The following is a 16906-nucleotide window of genomic DNA, read 5'->3' on the forward strand; positions in this document are numbered from 1 at the left end:
CGAGGACTGAGGAGTGAGACTGGGAACGAGGGTAACAACGAGGACTGAGGAGTGAGAATGGGAACGAGGGTAACAACGAGGACTGAGGAGTGAGAAATGGGAACTAGGGTAACAACGAGGACTGAGGAGTGAGACTGGGAACGAGGGTAACAACGAGGACTGAGGAGTGAGAATGGGAATGAGGTAACAAAGAGGACTGAGGAGTGAGAATGGGAACTAGGATTCAACAATGATGGCTCAGGAGGTTCATAAGACTGGTGTGATGAGAGTTACAGGGACTTAGGAATTCAGTTTTTTTGGAAAAAAATAGTAAAACCATTTGTGCAGCCAATACCAATCTATCAGTGATGGCTTCCGTTTTGCTGTGATGCTGAACAGATTTCAGCAGAGCTTCCAGACTAAGACAGACTAGGAAGAACGGCCTGGAAATCTACTTCCCCAAAACAGCCAATGAAAACCTTACAGACTACAATGGTCTGATTTGATACCGATCATGTGGATGGCACAAGACCAAGTAGATTTCATTCTGTTGTGCATGGAGTCACCACGAGTTGGAGACCAACTTAATGGCAGCTGAGAACAATGGGTGGGTGGAAACCAGGTAAGCAAGTGTAATCTCTAAAAATGTTGTGAAGAATTGAAGGTACTGAATTAAAAACGTTGAAGGGCGTTGCTTTCATCTTTTTCAGTTCTTTGTGAATACTGGATGAATGAATATACCAGTCCCAAGGATTGCATTGAAACACGCCAGGATCAACCCAAAGCTCAGGGTCTTTTTGGTCCTGTCAGTGACCTGAGGTCCACGTGATTTTCTGATCAAGAGTGTATAGCTAGCACACACATATTACTTAAGCTGCTGCTGCCTTTCAGGGAAGAGGATCCCAGATTTGAGGATTTTATAGAATAGTGCATGGTTTTAAATTATATTGTCAATATGGGTTATCCACATTTTATCTTGTTAAATAAGGACATTAAAAAAGAAGCAAGCATGCCAACTACCAACATCATCATAAACGGAGAGAGTCTGAAAGCATTCCCCTTGAGAATGGGAACCAGACAAGGATGCTCTTTATCACCACTCTTATTCAACATTGTGCTGGAGGTCCTAGCCAGAGCAATAAGGCAAGAAAAAGAAATAAAGAGCATCCAGATTGGTAAGGAAGAAGTAAAAGTGTCCCTAGTCACAGATGATATGATCTTATACACAGAAAACCCCAATGAATTCACAAGAAAACTACTGCAACTAATAGAAGATTCCAGCGAAGTATCAGGATACAAGAAAAACATACAAAAATTAGTTGGATTCCTCTACACCAACAAAGAGAACTTCAAAAAGGAACTCACCAAATCAATACCATTTACAATAGCCTCTAAGAAGATAAAATACTAAGGAATAAACCTAACCAGAGACGTAAAATACATATACAAAGAAAAACTACAAGACACTACTGCAGGAAACCAAAAGAGACATACCTAAGTGGAAAAACATACCATGCTCATGGATAGGAAGACTCAACATTGTTAAAATGTCAATTTTACCAAAAGCGATTTATGGATACAATGCAATCTTGATCCAAATTCCAACGGCATTTTTTAATGAGATGGAGAAACAAATCACCAACTTCATATGGAAAGGGAAGAGGCCCTGGACAAGCAAAGCATTATTGAAGCATTACTGAAGAAGAAGAACAAGATGGGAGGCCTCACACTACCTGATTTTAGAACCTATTATACCGCCATGGTAGTCACAACAGCCTGGTACTGGTACACCAACAGACACATAGACCAATGGAACAGAACTGAGAATCCAGAGGTAAATTCATTCACCTATGAGCAGCTGATATTTGACAAAGGCCAAAAGTCTGTTAAATGGGGAAAAGATGGTCTCTAACAAATGGTGCAGGCATAACTGGACATCCATCTGCAAAAAAATGAAACAAGACCCATACCTCACACCATGTACAAACACTAACTCAAAATGGATCAAAGATGTAAATATAAAATCTAAAATGATAAAGATCATGGAAGAAAAAACAAGGGCAATGCTAGGAGCCCTCATACATGGCATAAATAGAACACAGACCACAACTAACAATGCACGAACACCAGAAAATAAACTAGTTAACTGGGAGCGGCTAAAAATCAAACACTTACACTCATCAAAAGAGAATCTACAAGCTGGGAAAAAAATTTTGGCTACGACATATCCAGTAAGGGTCTAATCTCTAAAATCTACAAGATATTGCAACACCTCAACAACAAAAAGACAAATAACCCAATTAAAAAATGGGCAAAGGATATGAACAGACACTTCACCAAAGAAGATATTCAGGTGGCTAACAACAGATACATGAGGAAAAGCTCACGATAATTAAACATTAAAACCTGTTGCCATTGAGTCAATGCCAACTCATAGCCACCCTATAGGACAGAGTAGAACTGCCCCACATGGTTTCCAAGGAGTGGCTGGTGGATTTGAACTGCCAACCTTTTGGTTAGCAGCCATAGCTCTTAACCACTATGCCACCAGGATTTCACATTAGCCATTAGAGAAATGCAAATCAAAACTACAATGAGATACCATGTCAACCTAACAAGGCAAGCACTAATCCAAAAAACACAAAATAATAAGTATGGAGAGGTTGTGGAGAGACTGGAACACTCATGCACTGCTGGTGGGAATGTAACAACTACTTTAGAAATCGATTTGGTGCTTCCTTAAAAAGCTAGAAATAGAAGTACCATACGATCCAGCAATCACACTCCTTGGAATATATCCTAGAGAAATAAGAGCTGTCACACAAATAGATATATGCATATGCACATCCAAGTTCATTGCAGCACTGTTCACAATAGCAAAAAGATGGAAACAACCTAGATGCCCATCAACAGACGAATGGATAAACAAATTATGGTACATACACACATGGAATACTACGCAACAATAAAGAACAATGATGAATCTGCAAAACATCTCACAACATGGATGAATCTGGAGGGCGTTACGCTGAGTGAAATTAGTCACAAAAAGACAAATATTGCATAAGACCACTATTATAAGAAGTCAAGAAAGGGTTTAAACACAGAAGAAAACATTTTTTGATGGTTACGAGGGTGGGGAGGGAGGGAGAGGGGAATTCACTAACTAGATAGTAGACAAGAATCATAAAAGAAGAAAAAAAAAGAATCAAGCAAAACTCTATCAAAAACATTCAACTTCCATCCACTACAATCATTATTTCATAATGGAAATATTTTAACATTCAAAAATATAGGGAGGAATAAAAAAACTAAACACAGAATTGCCATATGATCCAGCAATTTTACTCCTGGGTATGTACCGAAAAGATATGAAAGCGGGGACTCAACCAAATACTTGTACACCAATGTTCATTGCAGCCTTATTCGGAACAGCCGAAACATGGGGACAACCCAAGTGTCCGTTGACAGATGAATGGATAAACAGAATGCAGTCTATCTGCCCAATGGAATAACACTCAACCATAAAGAGAAATGAAATTCTGACACATGCTATGACATGGATGAACCTTGAAAATATTATGCTGAGTGAAATAAATCAGACTTAAAAGGACAGATAACTGTATGATCCCCCTTACATGATACATCTAGAATGGGCAAATCCTTAGAGACAGAAAGTAGATCAGAGGTGAGCGGTAGCTAGGGGAATAGGAGAAGGGAGGGTTATTGCTGAAGGGGCACTGAGTTTCTGTCAAGGTGGTGGAAAAGTTTTGGAAACAGCAGTGATGGTTGCATAACATTGTGATCTCAGTTAACGCCACTGAATTGTACACTCAAAAATGGTTAAAATGGCAAATTTTATGTTATTTATCTGCCAACCTCTACGTTAGTAGCCCAGTGCTTAAGTGTTTGCACTTAAGTGTGTTTTAAACACATTTAAAAAATACACGATGGAAATATATACTCTGAAACAAGGGTATGTATGTTGAACACACTTAAATTGATGAAAATCTCTTTATGTGGTTTTTTACTTTTCTCAGTTCACCAGCGCTTGGTAGAAGTGCAGCATGGAAAATCACCACTGATTTAGCGCATTCTGGAAGTGTATATCAACCTCACATTCATGGAGCATCTGCTGTCTGTGCTAAGATCTTTCATGTCTGTTACTCCATTTGAGTCTCATAAGAACTCATTTTTGCAAATGAGGAATCTGAGACTCAGAAAAATTCAGAAACTAGCCCAAAGTGACCTAGCCAGTAAAGGAGGGAGCTGGGACGCTGTGGTCTCTGCTCTGAGACGTTCTTGACCACAACACAGAAAGTTCTGTCACCCAACTCTTTGCCCCTCCCACTGTTTCACTTAAAAATCAGTTGGCAATGATGTTGTTAACCACATACCGCTGCATTTGTGAAAAATAAAAAAGAAAATCACATCCAATCCCATACCTTCAGATCATCCAGGTTCGAAGGGAGTGGGCCTGGCTTGAGAGAAGAAACACCGGTTTGTCCAGAAAAACTGGTTTTCACAGGAGACAAAGGAGTGTTGCTCAGTGGTGTTGAAGACGTGTTTGAATTTCTGACCATCTGTTCATTTGTGTCCCTGGGGAAAAAAAAAACAAAGGGGTATTTAAAATATTGTCAGATATACTGAGAGCTGGATCAGAAACTAATTGCTTACAAGGGTCAGGCAGGGAGGGTGAAGAAAACAGCGCAGGCTAGAGGGTAAGTGACACTCCAGCTCGGTTTTGGGAGACGAGAGGGAGTGGTGGAGACTGTGGCATAGGGAGAGTGCATGGCCATCAATGGCTTAGCAGATGCACTGAACTGCGAGAGCGTGCACAGGCTGTGTGGAGCTGGACTGAGCTGAGCACTCAGTATAACTGGCAGCAGGACCTAAGGACGAGCAGAGGCAGGTGGGGGAATCCACATACCTTCTTTACAGTTGAGGAGACTGACCAGTTAAAAAGTGACCTAGCAATGTGGTCACCAAACCTGTGCTCAGGAGTCAGTCTTTGAAGCTGCCACTCAATCATTCAGCTCTGCTGCTTCCCAAACCCTAAGGGCTGAGTCAGTTTATGACCCATGGCCAATACTGGGTTGCTCACAGTTCTGACATTACATCCTTACACAGTTTCTCCTCCTGTTCCACCATTCAATCTGGCAGTGCTCAGGCAAACATTCCTGCTTCCCAAAGAGGCCTCTTATCAGGGACATTGATTTATGGGCTTCCTCCTGGCCTTATGCACCTGCAAAGGTGAGCATGGTCTCTAAATAGAACGATATTCTGAACATACTGGATGAGGATGTGGTGTAATCTGGGTCACAAGGTGCTGGTCAGGGTGCTGCAGACAGAGAGAAGCTGTTCCCCACCTCTGCCCAGAGCCAGCACCCCAGGCTCGCCTGACTTACTTGAGCTGAGCCTGGTGGACCCCGTGGTAGCTGAAGCGGTGCTGCTGCTGCTGGCTGAGGATCTGGAGCTGCAGGAAGAGCTGCTGCTGCTGGAGCAGCCGGGCATAGGCCGAGTCCATGGGCGGGGGTGACTTCTCGGCCTTCTGGTCTGGGGGGATGTACTGGTGATACTTGAGCTTCTTCACCTTTGGCTTGGGGTCCTTGGGCTTTTTGTGGCGGTTCTTACTGTCACTCAAGGACTTGGACTGCAAAGAGGACGAGGACATGGCACGTGCTTAGGAGACAGATGGGAAGACTTCGGCATCGTGGATCTACTGTGAGAAGGTTTGGTCTGATGGGCATTCTAACCCCAGAAGTACAATCCCCAGAATATAGCAAAGGCACGAGGCACAAAGAAATCCTAGAACTGAATATGCATTGTGTGAATGAACAAATCTACTGCGAATGCACTGCCTGGAATGACACTCCTTAGTGAGACTCTTGAATCTCGGCCGTGGCTCCACGGTTATTTACTCGCCCGGTGGAGAATGCGATGTAAGGCTGTGTTTCAGTGAGGGCACTTTCTTAACCCCAGCCCACTAATGGCCTAGTAAAGCATGTGTTCAGGTTTATGATACAGTCATAAGTTCTTTCATACATATACATGTCATCAATTTAGTGACCCATTTGTCAGTTTGCCGTGCTATAGTGGCTTGCATGTTGCTATGATGTTAGAAGCTGTGACACAGGTATTTCAAATACCAGCAGGGTCACCCACGGTGGACAAGTTTCAGTGGAGCTTCCAGACTAGGAAGAAAGGCCTGGCAATCTATTTCTGAAAATTGGCCAATGAAAAACATATGGGTCACAATAGAATATTATCTGATACAGTCCTGGAAGTTGAGCCCCCAAGGTTGGGAGGCACATGGTAGCTGCAACAATAGACTCAAACGTTTCAGTGATCATGAAAACGACACAAGACTGGGAAACATTTCATACTGTCATACATAAGGTCTCCATGAGTCGGCGCTGTCTCGATGGCAACGCACGACTACATCTGTACCGATGTTGTCAGTTACCATGAGTCTATACCTATACCTATTTCTATTTTGATATTCTGAAATCAAAAAGCCTCCATGTATTAGAAGCAGTACATCCACACTTTCATCAAGTAAACAATACAAGCTTTCAAACTCTGACTTTACTTAAAACGGTCGAAACAAAAAAAAAAATGGACGTCATGACGAGACTTTGTGAAGATTTGGGAAAAGGGTGAAGAAAAGGTGTGGTACCAGGAGTGTCCGGGAGAGGGTGCTCCTGAATAGTTGGCAGGCATATTCTGACTGGCTACTTTCCAATTTCAGCTTCAAAACACACATCTCAATGTGACCTTATCCAAAGGAGCCTACAACTTGCTTTTCTCTGACTCAGCGCTTTGCACCCCTGAAGGCTCTCCTCTTTTCTCCAGGAGACTTCTTCCGGGAGACTAATGAATAATGAGCACCAGTATTCCGGTGCGCTGGCGGCTCCTGTTCTCCCGCTCATTCATTGATTAGCGATCTAGTTAATCAGTCCTTGGCACCTGCACCTGGAGAATCTCTGTAGCGCGCCCTCCACTGGCTCTGCCCTGCTCTGCTCCAGCTTAGCTTCCGTTCTCATCCCATCCTAGGCTTGCCTTGTCCCGGGAAGGGAGGGACCGGAGTCCGGGGTCTAGTAGCTAAACCAGGGATTGAGTTTTCCCCGCGTTTTGCCTTAGCACAGGACTCCGCGCTTTCCTGAAAGTACTGAAATCGGACCATTTTCTCTGGATAGTGAGGGACAAAGAGACAACTACGTACTTTCATTCTTTTTTTTTTTTTTTTGAGCCCAGGGAATACAAGAAAACAAACAAGCAAACCCAAACCCGTTGCTGTCAAGTCAGACTCAACCACCCTGCAGGACGGAGTAGAACGCCCCCATAGGGTTTCCAAGGCTGTCCTCTTTACGGAAGCTGACTGCCACATCTTCTCTGTGGAGTGGCTGGTGGGTTCTAACCGCCCACCTTTCGGTTAGCAGCCAAGCGCTTAACCACTGAGCGACCAGGGCTCCGTCAAGGGATACTAATGTTATATTATTAAGGCCAGTTGCCCTCCAGTTGACTCTGCCTCATGGCGTCCCCATGTGTGTCAGAGCAGAACTGTGCTCCGTAGGGTTTTCAATAGCTGATTTTTTTTAAAGTAGATCGCCAGGCATTTCTTTTTGAGACGCCACTGAATGGACTTGAACTTCCAACCTTTCGGTTAGCAGCAAGTGAGTCGACTGCACCACCCACGGACTCAGTGGTATTATTATTTAGAGCTGCATGGCCAATAGAAGGGGAGCATATTTATCTTTCTAAAGCAGCAAAAAAAAAAAAAAAAAGCAAAAAACCCAAACCCACTGGCACTGAGTGGAGTCTGACTCATGGCAACCCCACGTGTTACAGAGCAGAACTGCTTCATAGGGTTTTCTTGCCTGTAATCTTTATGGGAGCAGATTGCCAGGCCTTTTTTCTGCAATGGCACTGGGTGGGTTCGAACCCCAACCTTTTGATTAGCAGCTGAGTGCAAACTGTTTGCACCACTCAAGGACCTAAAGCAGAGGTGGATCCAAACTCCAGGGCTTAAAAACCCAGGCAAAGATGTGTGGACCAGGTTAGTACAATTCCAGAGAGACTCTGGGTCAGTGGCCAGAGAGTGCATGTCTTCCTAAAACGCATTTGGACTCCAGCCTGCACACAAGCATGGGCCTGCTGATCAACCCCATCAGCTCACGATTTGCTTGCTAGTCCTGACCTGCACAGTGAAGTTCAAACTCTGTGGTATGCCAAGGAAGACAGTCCATCAAACTGCCTAAACCTCCCGCTTTCCAATAGCTTATACCTTTTGCCTCTTTTCTGAGCAATTTTCTGCTCATTTGGAACTCAGCCTCCACTGCTTAGCCACCAAGGCCAGCTCAAACCAGTGATGTCCCCTCCTCCATCTGCACTGTTCAGGGGGCATTTTGAGGCTGTCTGATCATGGTCACAACTCTGCATATGCTACCGAGGGGGTGGGAGAGGCTGCATTCCGGTCCCCACTCTGCTCCCTAAGCCATAGATACACTGATGGGGGCCGTGCCACCTGGGGAAGGGGCATCTCCTTTTTAGCCATTTTAAAGTGTGCAATTCAGTGCCATTCAGTACATTCATTATGTTGTGCAGCAATCACCACTGTCCAGTTCCAGAACATTTTTATCACCCTAAAAGGAAACCCATATCCATTAAGCAGTCACTCCCCATTCCCCCCTTCCCCAGCCCCTGGCAACCACTAATGTACTTTCTGTCTCTATGGATCTGGCTATTCCGGATACTTCATATCAATGGAATCATCCAATATGTGGCCTTTTGGGTCTGGTTCCTTCAAGTTTCACCCAGGTTGTAGCATGAATCCATGCTTCATTCCTTTTCATGGCTGTATAATATTCCACGTGGAATAGTGTACATATGCTACAACTTGTTTATTGATTATCAGTGGATGGACATTTGGGTTATTTCCATTTTTGGCTATTGTGAATAATGTTGCTATGGCTATTCATGTATATGTTTATGTTTGAATACCTGTTTTCAATCTTTTTGGGTATATACCTTGGAAGGAGCCCTGGTGGTGCAGTGATTAAGCGCTCAGCTGCTAACTGAGAGGTCAGTGGTTCAAACCCACCAGCTGCTCTGTGGGAGAAAAATCTGGAAGTCTGCTTCTGTAAAGATTACAGCCTTGGAAACCTTATCGGGGCAGTTCTACTCTGTTCTATAGGGTCAGTACTGAATCGACTCGATGGCAATTTTTTTTTTTTTAAATATACCTTGGAGTGGAATTGCTAGACCATATGGTAACTATGTTTAACTTACTGAGGAATTGCCAAACTGTTTTCCAAAGTGGGTGCACCACCAGCAGTGTATGAGGGTTCCAATTTCCCACACATCCTCGCCAACACATTATTTTTTGTTTTTTTAAATGACAGCCACCACAGTGGGTGTGAAGTGGTAACTCACTGTGGTTTTGATTTACACTTCACTGACGACTAATGACGTTGAGCACCTTTTCCTGTGCTTGTTGGCCACGTGTATACCTTCTTTGGAAAAATGTCCGTTCCAGTCCTTTGGAGCACCTCTTTCTCACTTGAACACAGCACTGTATGGGTGAGTGGTGACCCTCATATGCCAACTGGACTGTAAGCTCCTTGAGAGCAGGAATTATGCTTTATTCAACGTGATACACACCTCCTGGGAGCATGTGTTGACAGCACCTGTCTCTTACATACGATTTTACAGTTTTCAGTGAGTATCCTTGTGCATTCTCTCAATGGCCTTAAAAGAATCCTATAAAGCCAGTAGGGCAGAGATTTTTTCCCTAGCTTGCTTGCCTCCTTCTTTGTGAAGCCCTCTAGAATCTCTTAATGTAGAGATGATGACTATGTAACAACTGGTAATGCTCAGGCACTGACCAACCAGGAGGGGTGCTGGTTTTCATCTGAACGACTGTCCCAGCTGGCTGTCAATGCCCCTCTTCACTGGAACTGACTGGTCCTTCCTCTGAGCTCCTGTCACACTTTCTTAGTACAGTGGGGCTGAACACTTTGTGAAGTTGAATTATGCAATACTAAATATTTCGATAGGAATTAATAAAATGTCCCTTTATACACAACGTTAGAAGAAATGTGAGTTCTCTCCTCCCCTGCGATCAACAAAATTCATTAATAGTCACATAATTTCAAAGCTGGTGAGCTGAGTGAGCCATAAGCTGGGTTTCAGCTGTTGTTGTTCGGTGAGGGAGCTTTACTGGGAGGCTGAAATGCCTTCTATCCATTTAGGACATAAAAACTGCTTTTCTTTACATACCATGGAGGGGACTATAGGACTGTTATTTTAACATTGATCTTTACTTTAATTTATAACCTTTATATCTATATATCTACCTCTATCCCTCTATATCTCCCATAATAGTCATTTCAGCACCCATTAAGTGGTGAAGCCAGAGCAGAGAAAACGTGCTCCCACATCAATTAGAAGTTACCTAGGATAAAACACCATGAAGAAGGCCAAACCGCTATCTGGCAGTTAATTTAGGAGCGTGCACTCTGAGAACTATTAAATGCAATAGTTCTAATAGAAAATAAAAGCAAAAATATGCTATAGTGCTTATAGATATCTGTCTACTATGAATGTATCTTCCCCCTTGATCTTTATTTCCATGGGGAGACTGGCTTGAATGATATAAGTTTTATATCAGGCAAGGTCTTCAGAGCTGCTTCCCTTGCTTAAAATTCCACCGCCCTGTACCCATAACTCGTGTGTGCATTGCAATCAGCTGTCTCTCTCTCTGCGATGAGCTGAACCAGGTCTTCCAAGTTGGGAACACACTGTGCTCCTAAGGAAGTGGAGACACACGGCTTTTCCTCTGAGGGGGCCCACACTGTGCTGCCCAGATAAGAGAATCTCAGTCCACAAACACCGACGGCCCATGTCTCAGCTCCTGCCTCAGGAGGCTCCTAGTGGACAGCACGTGGCCATGGGTTCCCATGACCTCCTTGCAGTGCAGAAAGCTCTGCGCCCAGCTGGCTCTGTGGGCTGCGTGCTTGGGAGGCAGGGAGGGGGGGTGCGTGGACACTGGCCCCTACCTTGACAGCAGCATGCACGGGCATCGGGGTGCCGAGGGGGCCCAGGCCCTGCTTCCCAGCATCTGATTGGTTGCCTGGCTGTGATGCTGAGTCATTCCTGTCATTTTCTGAGCCAGAAGCAAGGTCCTGAAATCCAAACGTCAGCATTAGGATAAGGAGGGAGTGCTGTGGGATGCAGCTTTAGTGTTAGCTTCTTACTCTAGTAGATACCAGACTTCTTTGCCCCAGGGGGCAGGGGTCTTGTATATAATTTGTCAGCCAAATGAGGACACTTTTGAAAGAGAAAGAGGTCTGTATTAATAAGTATTCCAGCAAACAGGTGTGAAGCTGGCCTGTTCTAGGCAAACCTGGACATCTGGTCAGAGGCGTAGTGAGGGGGGATTACCCAAACACCCACCGCTGTGGGTCATTCCTACTGCATGTCTCCCGGTGTTACAAACTTAGAGATTGCCCCTCGCTAGACCAAGGCATCTGGTAACCCTGAGTGAAGCTGACAAGTTTCACCTGCTGGACTTGATAATGGGGTGGAAAAAGAGGGGAGGAAGGAGGAGTGGGTGTGGGAACTTTGGGGGAAAGTAGGAAGATGAAAAAGGTAGAGGGAAAGAGTGTTAGCAGATAGAGGGTAAGTGTGGATGTCAAAACCAGTACCCAAACCAGCTGCTATCTAGTTGATTTTGACTCATGGCAACCCTACATGTTCAGAGTAGAATTGTGCTCCATAGGGTTGTCAAGTCTGTGACCTTTCAGAAGCAGATTGCCAGGCCTTTCTTCTGAGGCACCTCTGGGTGGGTTTGAACTGCCAACCTCTAGGTTAGTAGCCCAGCTCTTAAGTGTTTTCATCAGTTGGGGGACTCCATGTGTTAGAGCCATGTAAAGCCTTTATGAGATGCAGGTTTCTGTCCACAGAGGACTCCAGGAGAGGAGGTATTCTCTTCTCTTCCTCTTCTGCATTCCTGTGCTGTGACTGTGACCCAAATGGGCAGGCCAGAGGCTGCTCACGACCCCTACCCTGAGCCCTCCCACTGTCAAAGATGTGCTCTCAGAGCCTCAGCTTCCTCATCTGCTGCTGGATGAAATGAAACCAAACGATCTCTGTGTTTTGCCAGGCCTTGCTCAGTGAAGGCTCTTCTTCCCCTCCTCCCCTGGGGTTAAGCAGAAAAGAATCCATCTTCTCAGACTGTTCTTAAATCAGACACTGAGGAATTTACTGTCAGAATAACACATACAAATGGCCTGATATACTGTTTGATGTTATCACAGAAGTTTGGCTGCAGAGACCAGCGGCAGCATGCAGGGGAAGGAAAAACGCTTTGATTATAAACTCTTGCACAATAAATGTATGAATATTTGTTCTGCTTTCCCTCCCATTCTACACTGTTTCCTTGGCAGCCTTGGAAGTCTGTGCTTCAAAGGAGTGAAAAACTGCATGACAACCACCAGTTACAGGAAAGAGGCCCCTGGATGATGATTATTATAACTGCCCCTGAGATTTGGATGGTGTTTTACAGCTTGCAAATGTTTTCAAACATAATATCAAATTTCAGTCAATCGAACAATCCTGCGAGGTGGGAGGAGTAGACCCTTCCTACCCCAGGGGAGGGGACTGAGGTCGGAGGGTTTGCTCACAGCCAGTGAGTAGCAGAGCCAGGACTGAAGAGCTTGCCTCTCCTGCCTGTGCTTCCTTCACCCGTGTGTGGACGCCCAGGCCTGTCTCCTCTGGGGCCTCCATGAACACTGTCGTACTAGGCTGAGGAAAAACGGGGGCAGTGGTGCTTCAGCGGGAGAATCCTCGCTTTCCATGCAGGAGACCTGGGTTCCATTCCAGTCAATGCACCTCACATGCAGCCACCACCCGTCTGTCAGTGGGGGCTTGCGTGTTGCTATGATGCTGAACAGGTTTCAGGAGAGCTTCCAGACTAAGATGGACTAGGAAGAACAGCCTGGGATCTACTTCTGAAAATCATGCAATGGAAACTCTATGGATCATAATGGTCCTATCTGCAACAGATCGTCGGGACGGCGCAGGACCAGGAAGCGATTCATTCTGTTGTGCGTGAGGTCACCATGAGTTGGGGACTGACTGGACGACAGCTAACAACAACAAAGCAGAAGAAAACTCCCATCAAGCTTCTAGAGGGGGGTCTCTGGGGGTTGGGGGGGTCTCTGTGATGCTCCTGGAGGTCACACAGTTATCTGGCCTCATGGAGCCTTAGCTCCTCTTCTGCCAGAAATGACATTAATAATACCTCCCTGGAGGGGATTGCGACACCAAGTGAGAAAGTGCCCGTAAAGTGCCCAGCACTGTTCCGGTACAGAGTGGGCATGCTGTAGCTGTCGTTGTTGTTATTATTCTTTCTGACTCTTAGAAAGGGGGAAGAGTTGTAAACGTGCTTGTAAGACCGTGTTCAACATCTGCTCCTGACTTCCTGAGGGTTTGTGGATTTGTCCAGCAAGAGTTGAATGCTATGTTTGAGTTGGGGCTGGAAATGGACCTCGTAGTGGCCTGGGGGCTAGAAACTTGCTAACTGTAGATGAGACACAACCTCTCTGCTTCGTAGCTAACTGCACTTCTTTCTCCCTCCTCCTCAAGGACCTTATAGTGACTCCTCACTCACTGGAAGCCAGTCCTGCTCCAGAACTGTCTAGCTGGGAGACTGTGGACAACAGCCATCTAAGCTCACTGACCCTCAGTTACTGTGTCTGTAAAAATGGAGACAACACCTGTCTGCTTGGTAGAGTAGATGTTCAATAAGTAAGTTAAAAAGCATAGTTCTGGGGATTTTCTTTCAGTGCTTTCTGGAGACTTTTGCCACTATACACCCAAACCTGGACTGGGTGGTGCAAATGGTTAAGTGCTGGGCTACTAACCAAAAAGTTGGCAGTTTGAACCCACTCAGAGGTGCCTCAGAAGAAAGGACTGGCAGTCTGCTTCTAAAAGGTCACAGCCATGAAAACTCTATGGAGGGAAGTTCTACTCTGACAAACATGGGGTCACCATGAGTCAGAGTCGACTAAACAGCAACTGTTTGGTTTTTGGTTCTGGGTTGAATAGAGTGAGAAGAGGCACCAAGATGATGCACGGTCAAGAGACATCTCTGGAGTCTCTAAATAAACCATCAGTGGCAGTGCTGATTTTTAAGACAAAAGAGATTATAGGCCAAGATGCGGTTTGTTTACCTGGATTGTCCCCAGAGGGCCTGTCAGAGGGGTCTCCACAGCTTTAGTGTCTGCTGGGGATCCTGTGGAGACCTGGGGGTCTTCACTTCGAGTCTGATCTGGAGAAAGCCCATCACTGCTGCCGTCCTCTTCAAAGGCAAATGCGTCCGCTGATTTGGAGAAGCTCACCTGGTTACCTGAGGGAGTGAAGCCCAAGAACTTGGTCAGTGGCTTAGGGAACATCAAAAGGCTTTTGGAAATGCTTCAATGAGTCATGGTTTACTAGAAGCACACATAGAACTCCTTGGATTTGTTTCAAGTTCAAGATAAGAGTGCAGGTATGTTTGAAATTATTTAGTTTTTCATATATTTACTCCAAATGGGAGTTTGGACTTATAAAATTGGTCTGTTTTGGTGGGAAAGAATGAGCGATATATTAAAGGTCTATCATCATTTGTTAAACTTTCTTCCCAGGTGTATCCATTTCTTTGGCTTTTCTATGTGCTCTCAGCTGCTAAACAAAAGGTTGGAGGTTTGAGTCCACCCAGAAGCACCTCAGAAGAAAGGAATGGTGATCTACTTCAGAAAAATCAGCCATTTAAAACCCTATGGAGCCCAGTTCTACTCTGATATATACGAGGTCTCCATGAGTTGAGGTCGACTCTATGGCAGCTGGTGGTGGTGTGAACCTAATTTTTTTTAATTGTTGTTGAAAATATACACAGCAAAACATACACCAATTCAATGATTTCTACATGTACAATACAGTGACATTGATTATTTTTCAAATTTTGCAGCCATTCTCACCCTCCTTTCCCTATTTGATCCTCCATTATTGACATAGACTCACTTCTCCCTAAGCTTCCTACCTAACCTTTCAAGTTACTATTAACAATTTGATCCCATATAGTAAGTTCTTTAAAACAGCACAATACTCACCACAGACATTCTTTACTAGTTAAGCTAGACTGTTGTTTGGTTTAAAGAAGACTTTATGGAATATTTTTGGTTCATGTTTTCAGGCTAAAGGTGATCTCAGTGTAGTAGTTTCAGGTGTTCATCCAGCCTCAGTGGTTCCAGAAATTCTGGATTCCATGAGAATTGAAATTCTGTTCCACATTTCCCCCTTTTGATCAAGATTTTTATTTAGACTCTTTGATCAAAATGTTCAATAAGGATAGCCAGGCACCATCCAGTTCTTACGATCTCATGTTATAGGAGGCAGGTGTTCATGGAAGCAATTACCACACATTCTATTTCCTCCTCCTGTTCCTGACTCTTGTTTTTTCTCTGTTGCTCTAGGCAAATAGAGACCAATTGTTGTACCCTGGATAGCTGTTTGCAAGCTTTAAGACCCCAGACACTACGCAATGAAGTAGGAGGTAGAACAGAAGCACTAAACAAGTTATTAGGCCAATTAACTAGGATGTCTCATGAAACCATGACCCTAAAGCCCCAAACCATCAAGTGTTTTGTTGTATATAAGCAGCCTTAGCAGCTACTCTTTTTGGTTGTTGTTGCTGTTTTAAAAATTTATATCTGTATGCATATTGGTATATATATATATATATATAAAATATCACACTACATTTACCAGTTCAGCTTATTAGAGGTGTACAATGTAGTAACATCAATTGCACCAATCGACTGTGCATCCATTACCCTTAATCAATGAGATTTTTCCATCACCATAAACAGAAACTCAGTGCTCTGTAAGCAACAATAACTCCCCTTTCCCCTCCCTCCTGCCCCTGGTAACCACTAATAAATTTTGGTCTCTGCCCTGGTGGTGTAGTGGTTTGGTTAAAGTGCTTGGCTGCTAACCGAAAGGTTGGCGGTTCCAACCCACCTGCTGCTCCATGGGGGAAAGATGTGGCAGTCTGTTTCCATAAAGATTTACAGCCTTGGAAACCCTACGGGAAGTTCCACTCTGTCCTGTGGGGTCACTATGAGTCAGAATCAGCTTGACAGCAATGGGTTTGTTTTTTCTGATTTTATACATTTGCCTGTTCTTATCTTTTTATATAAGTGAGGTCATACAGTATTTGGGATACTACTCAGCCAGAAAGAGAAATGGAATCCTGATACATGCGACAACAAGGATGGAGCTTGAGGACATTATGCTAAGTGAAATAAGTCACTCACAAAAGGACAAAAGTTGTATGTTGTCATTGTTGTGTGCCATCAAGTCAATTCTGACTCCTGACCTCATTTATATAAAAAGATAAGAACAGGGAAATTATAGAGACCAATTAGTGGTGAACTTATGTGTCTTAAAACTAAATCAGGAGAGGCGAAGGGAAGATGAGGGGCTCTGGATGTGGGCTGAAGCCAAAGGGGAATGCAGTAGGAGAATGCCACCAGCTCCCTTGGGTTTTACAAGGAACGACACAATTGAGATAACAGCATGCCTTTTGCATCATCTTCAGATATAAAGAGGGGCACGAAGCACAGCATGTTTAGCAAACTTTACTAATAAGGATAAGCTAGAACAGCTACTAAGTTGAAATTCCGAAATTTCAGAATCAGCCAGTGTCACCAGAGTGCCCTAAAGCCCCATTCAACTAATGCATAATTGTTTATAAAAGCCATAAATGTGTCTCAGAAACTTCAGTGTGATGCTTATTTTTTATTATTTGGGCTTTCTTTTTATTCTCCCTATCTTTGTGTCTGTTTTGGAAATCCTCAATGGCTGGCACATGGAGAGATCC

At 44.3% G+C, this 16906-nt stretch overlaps 1 protein-coding gene across 1 annotated transcript in view; it reads right to left on the reverse strand.

Moving 5' to 3' along the window:
- Positions 1-16906, reverse strand: part of MYOCD (myocardin) — a 109237-nt gene that overhangs the window by 18174 nt on the left and 74157 nt on the right. The window contains exons 6-9 of the mRNA XM_004375970.2: positions 14217-14392; positions 11040-11165; positions 5388-5632; positions 4425-4578 (exon numbers count right to left, since the gene is read on the reverse strand). Coding sequence (XP_004376027.1) covers positions 4425-4578; positions 5388-5632; positions 11040-11165; positions 14217-14392 — 701 coding nt within the window. The remainder of the gene's footprint in view (positions 1-4424; positions 4579-5387; positions 5633-11039; positions 11166-14216; positions 14393-16906) is intronic.

The sequence above is a fragment of the Trichechus manatus genome, unplaced genomic scaffold, assembly GCF_000243295.1.
Source record: "Trichechus manatus latirostris isolate Lorelei unplaced genomic scaffold, TriManLat1.0 scaffold00040, whole genome shotgun sequence".
Lineage (NCBI taxonomy): Eukaryota > Metazoa > Chordata > Mammalia > Sirenia > Trichechidae > Trichechus > Trichechus manatus.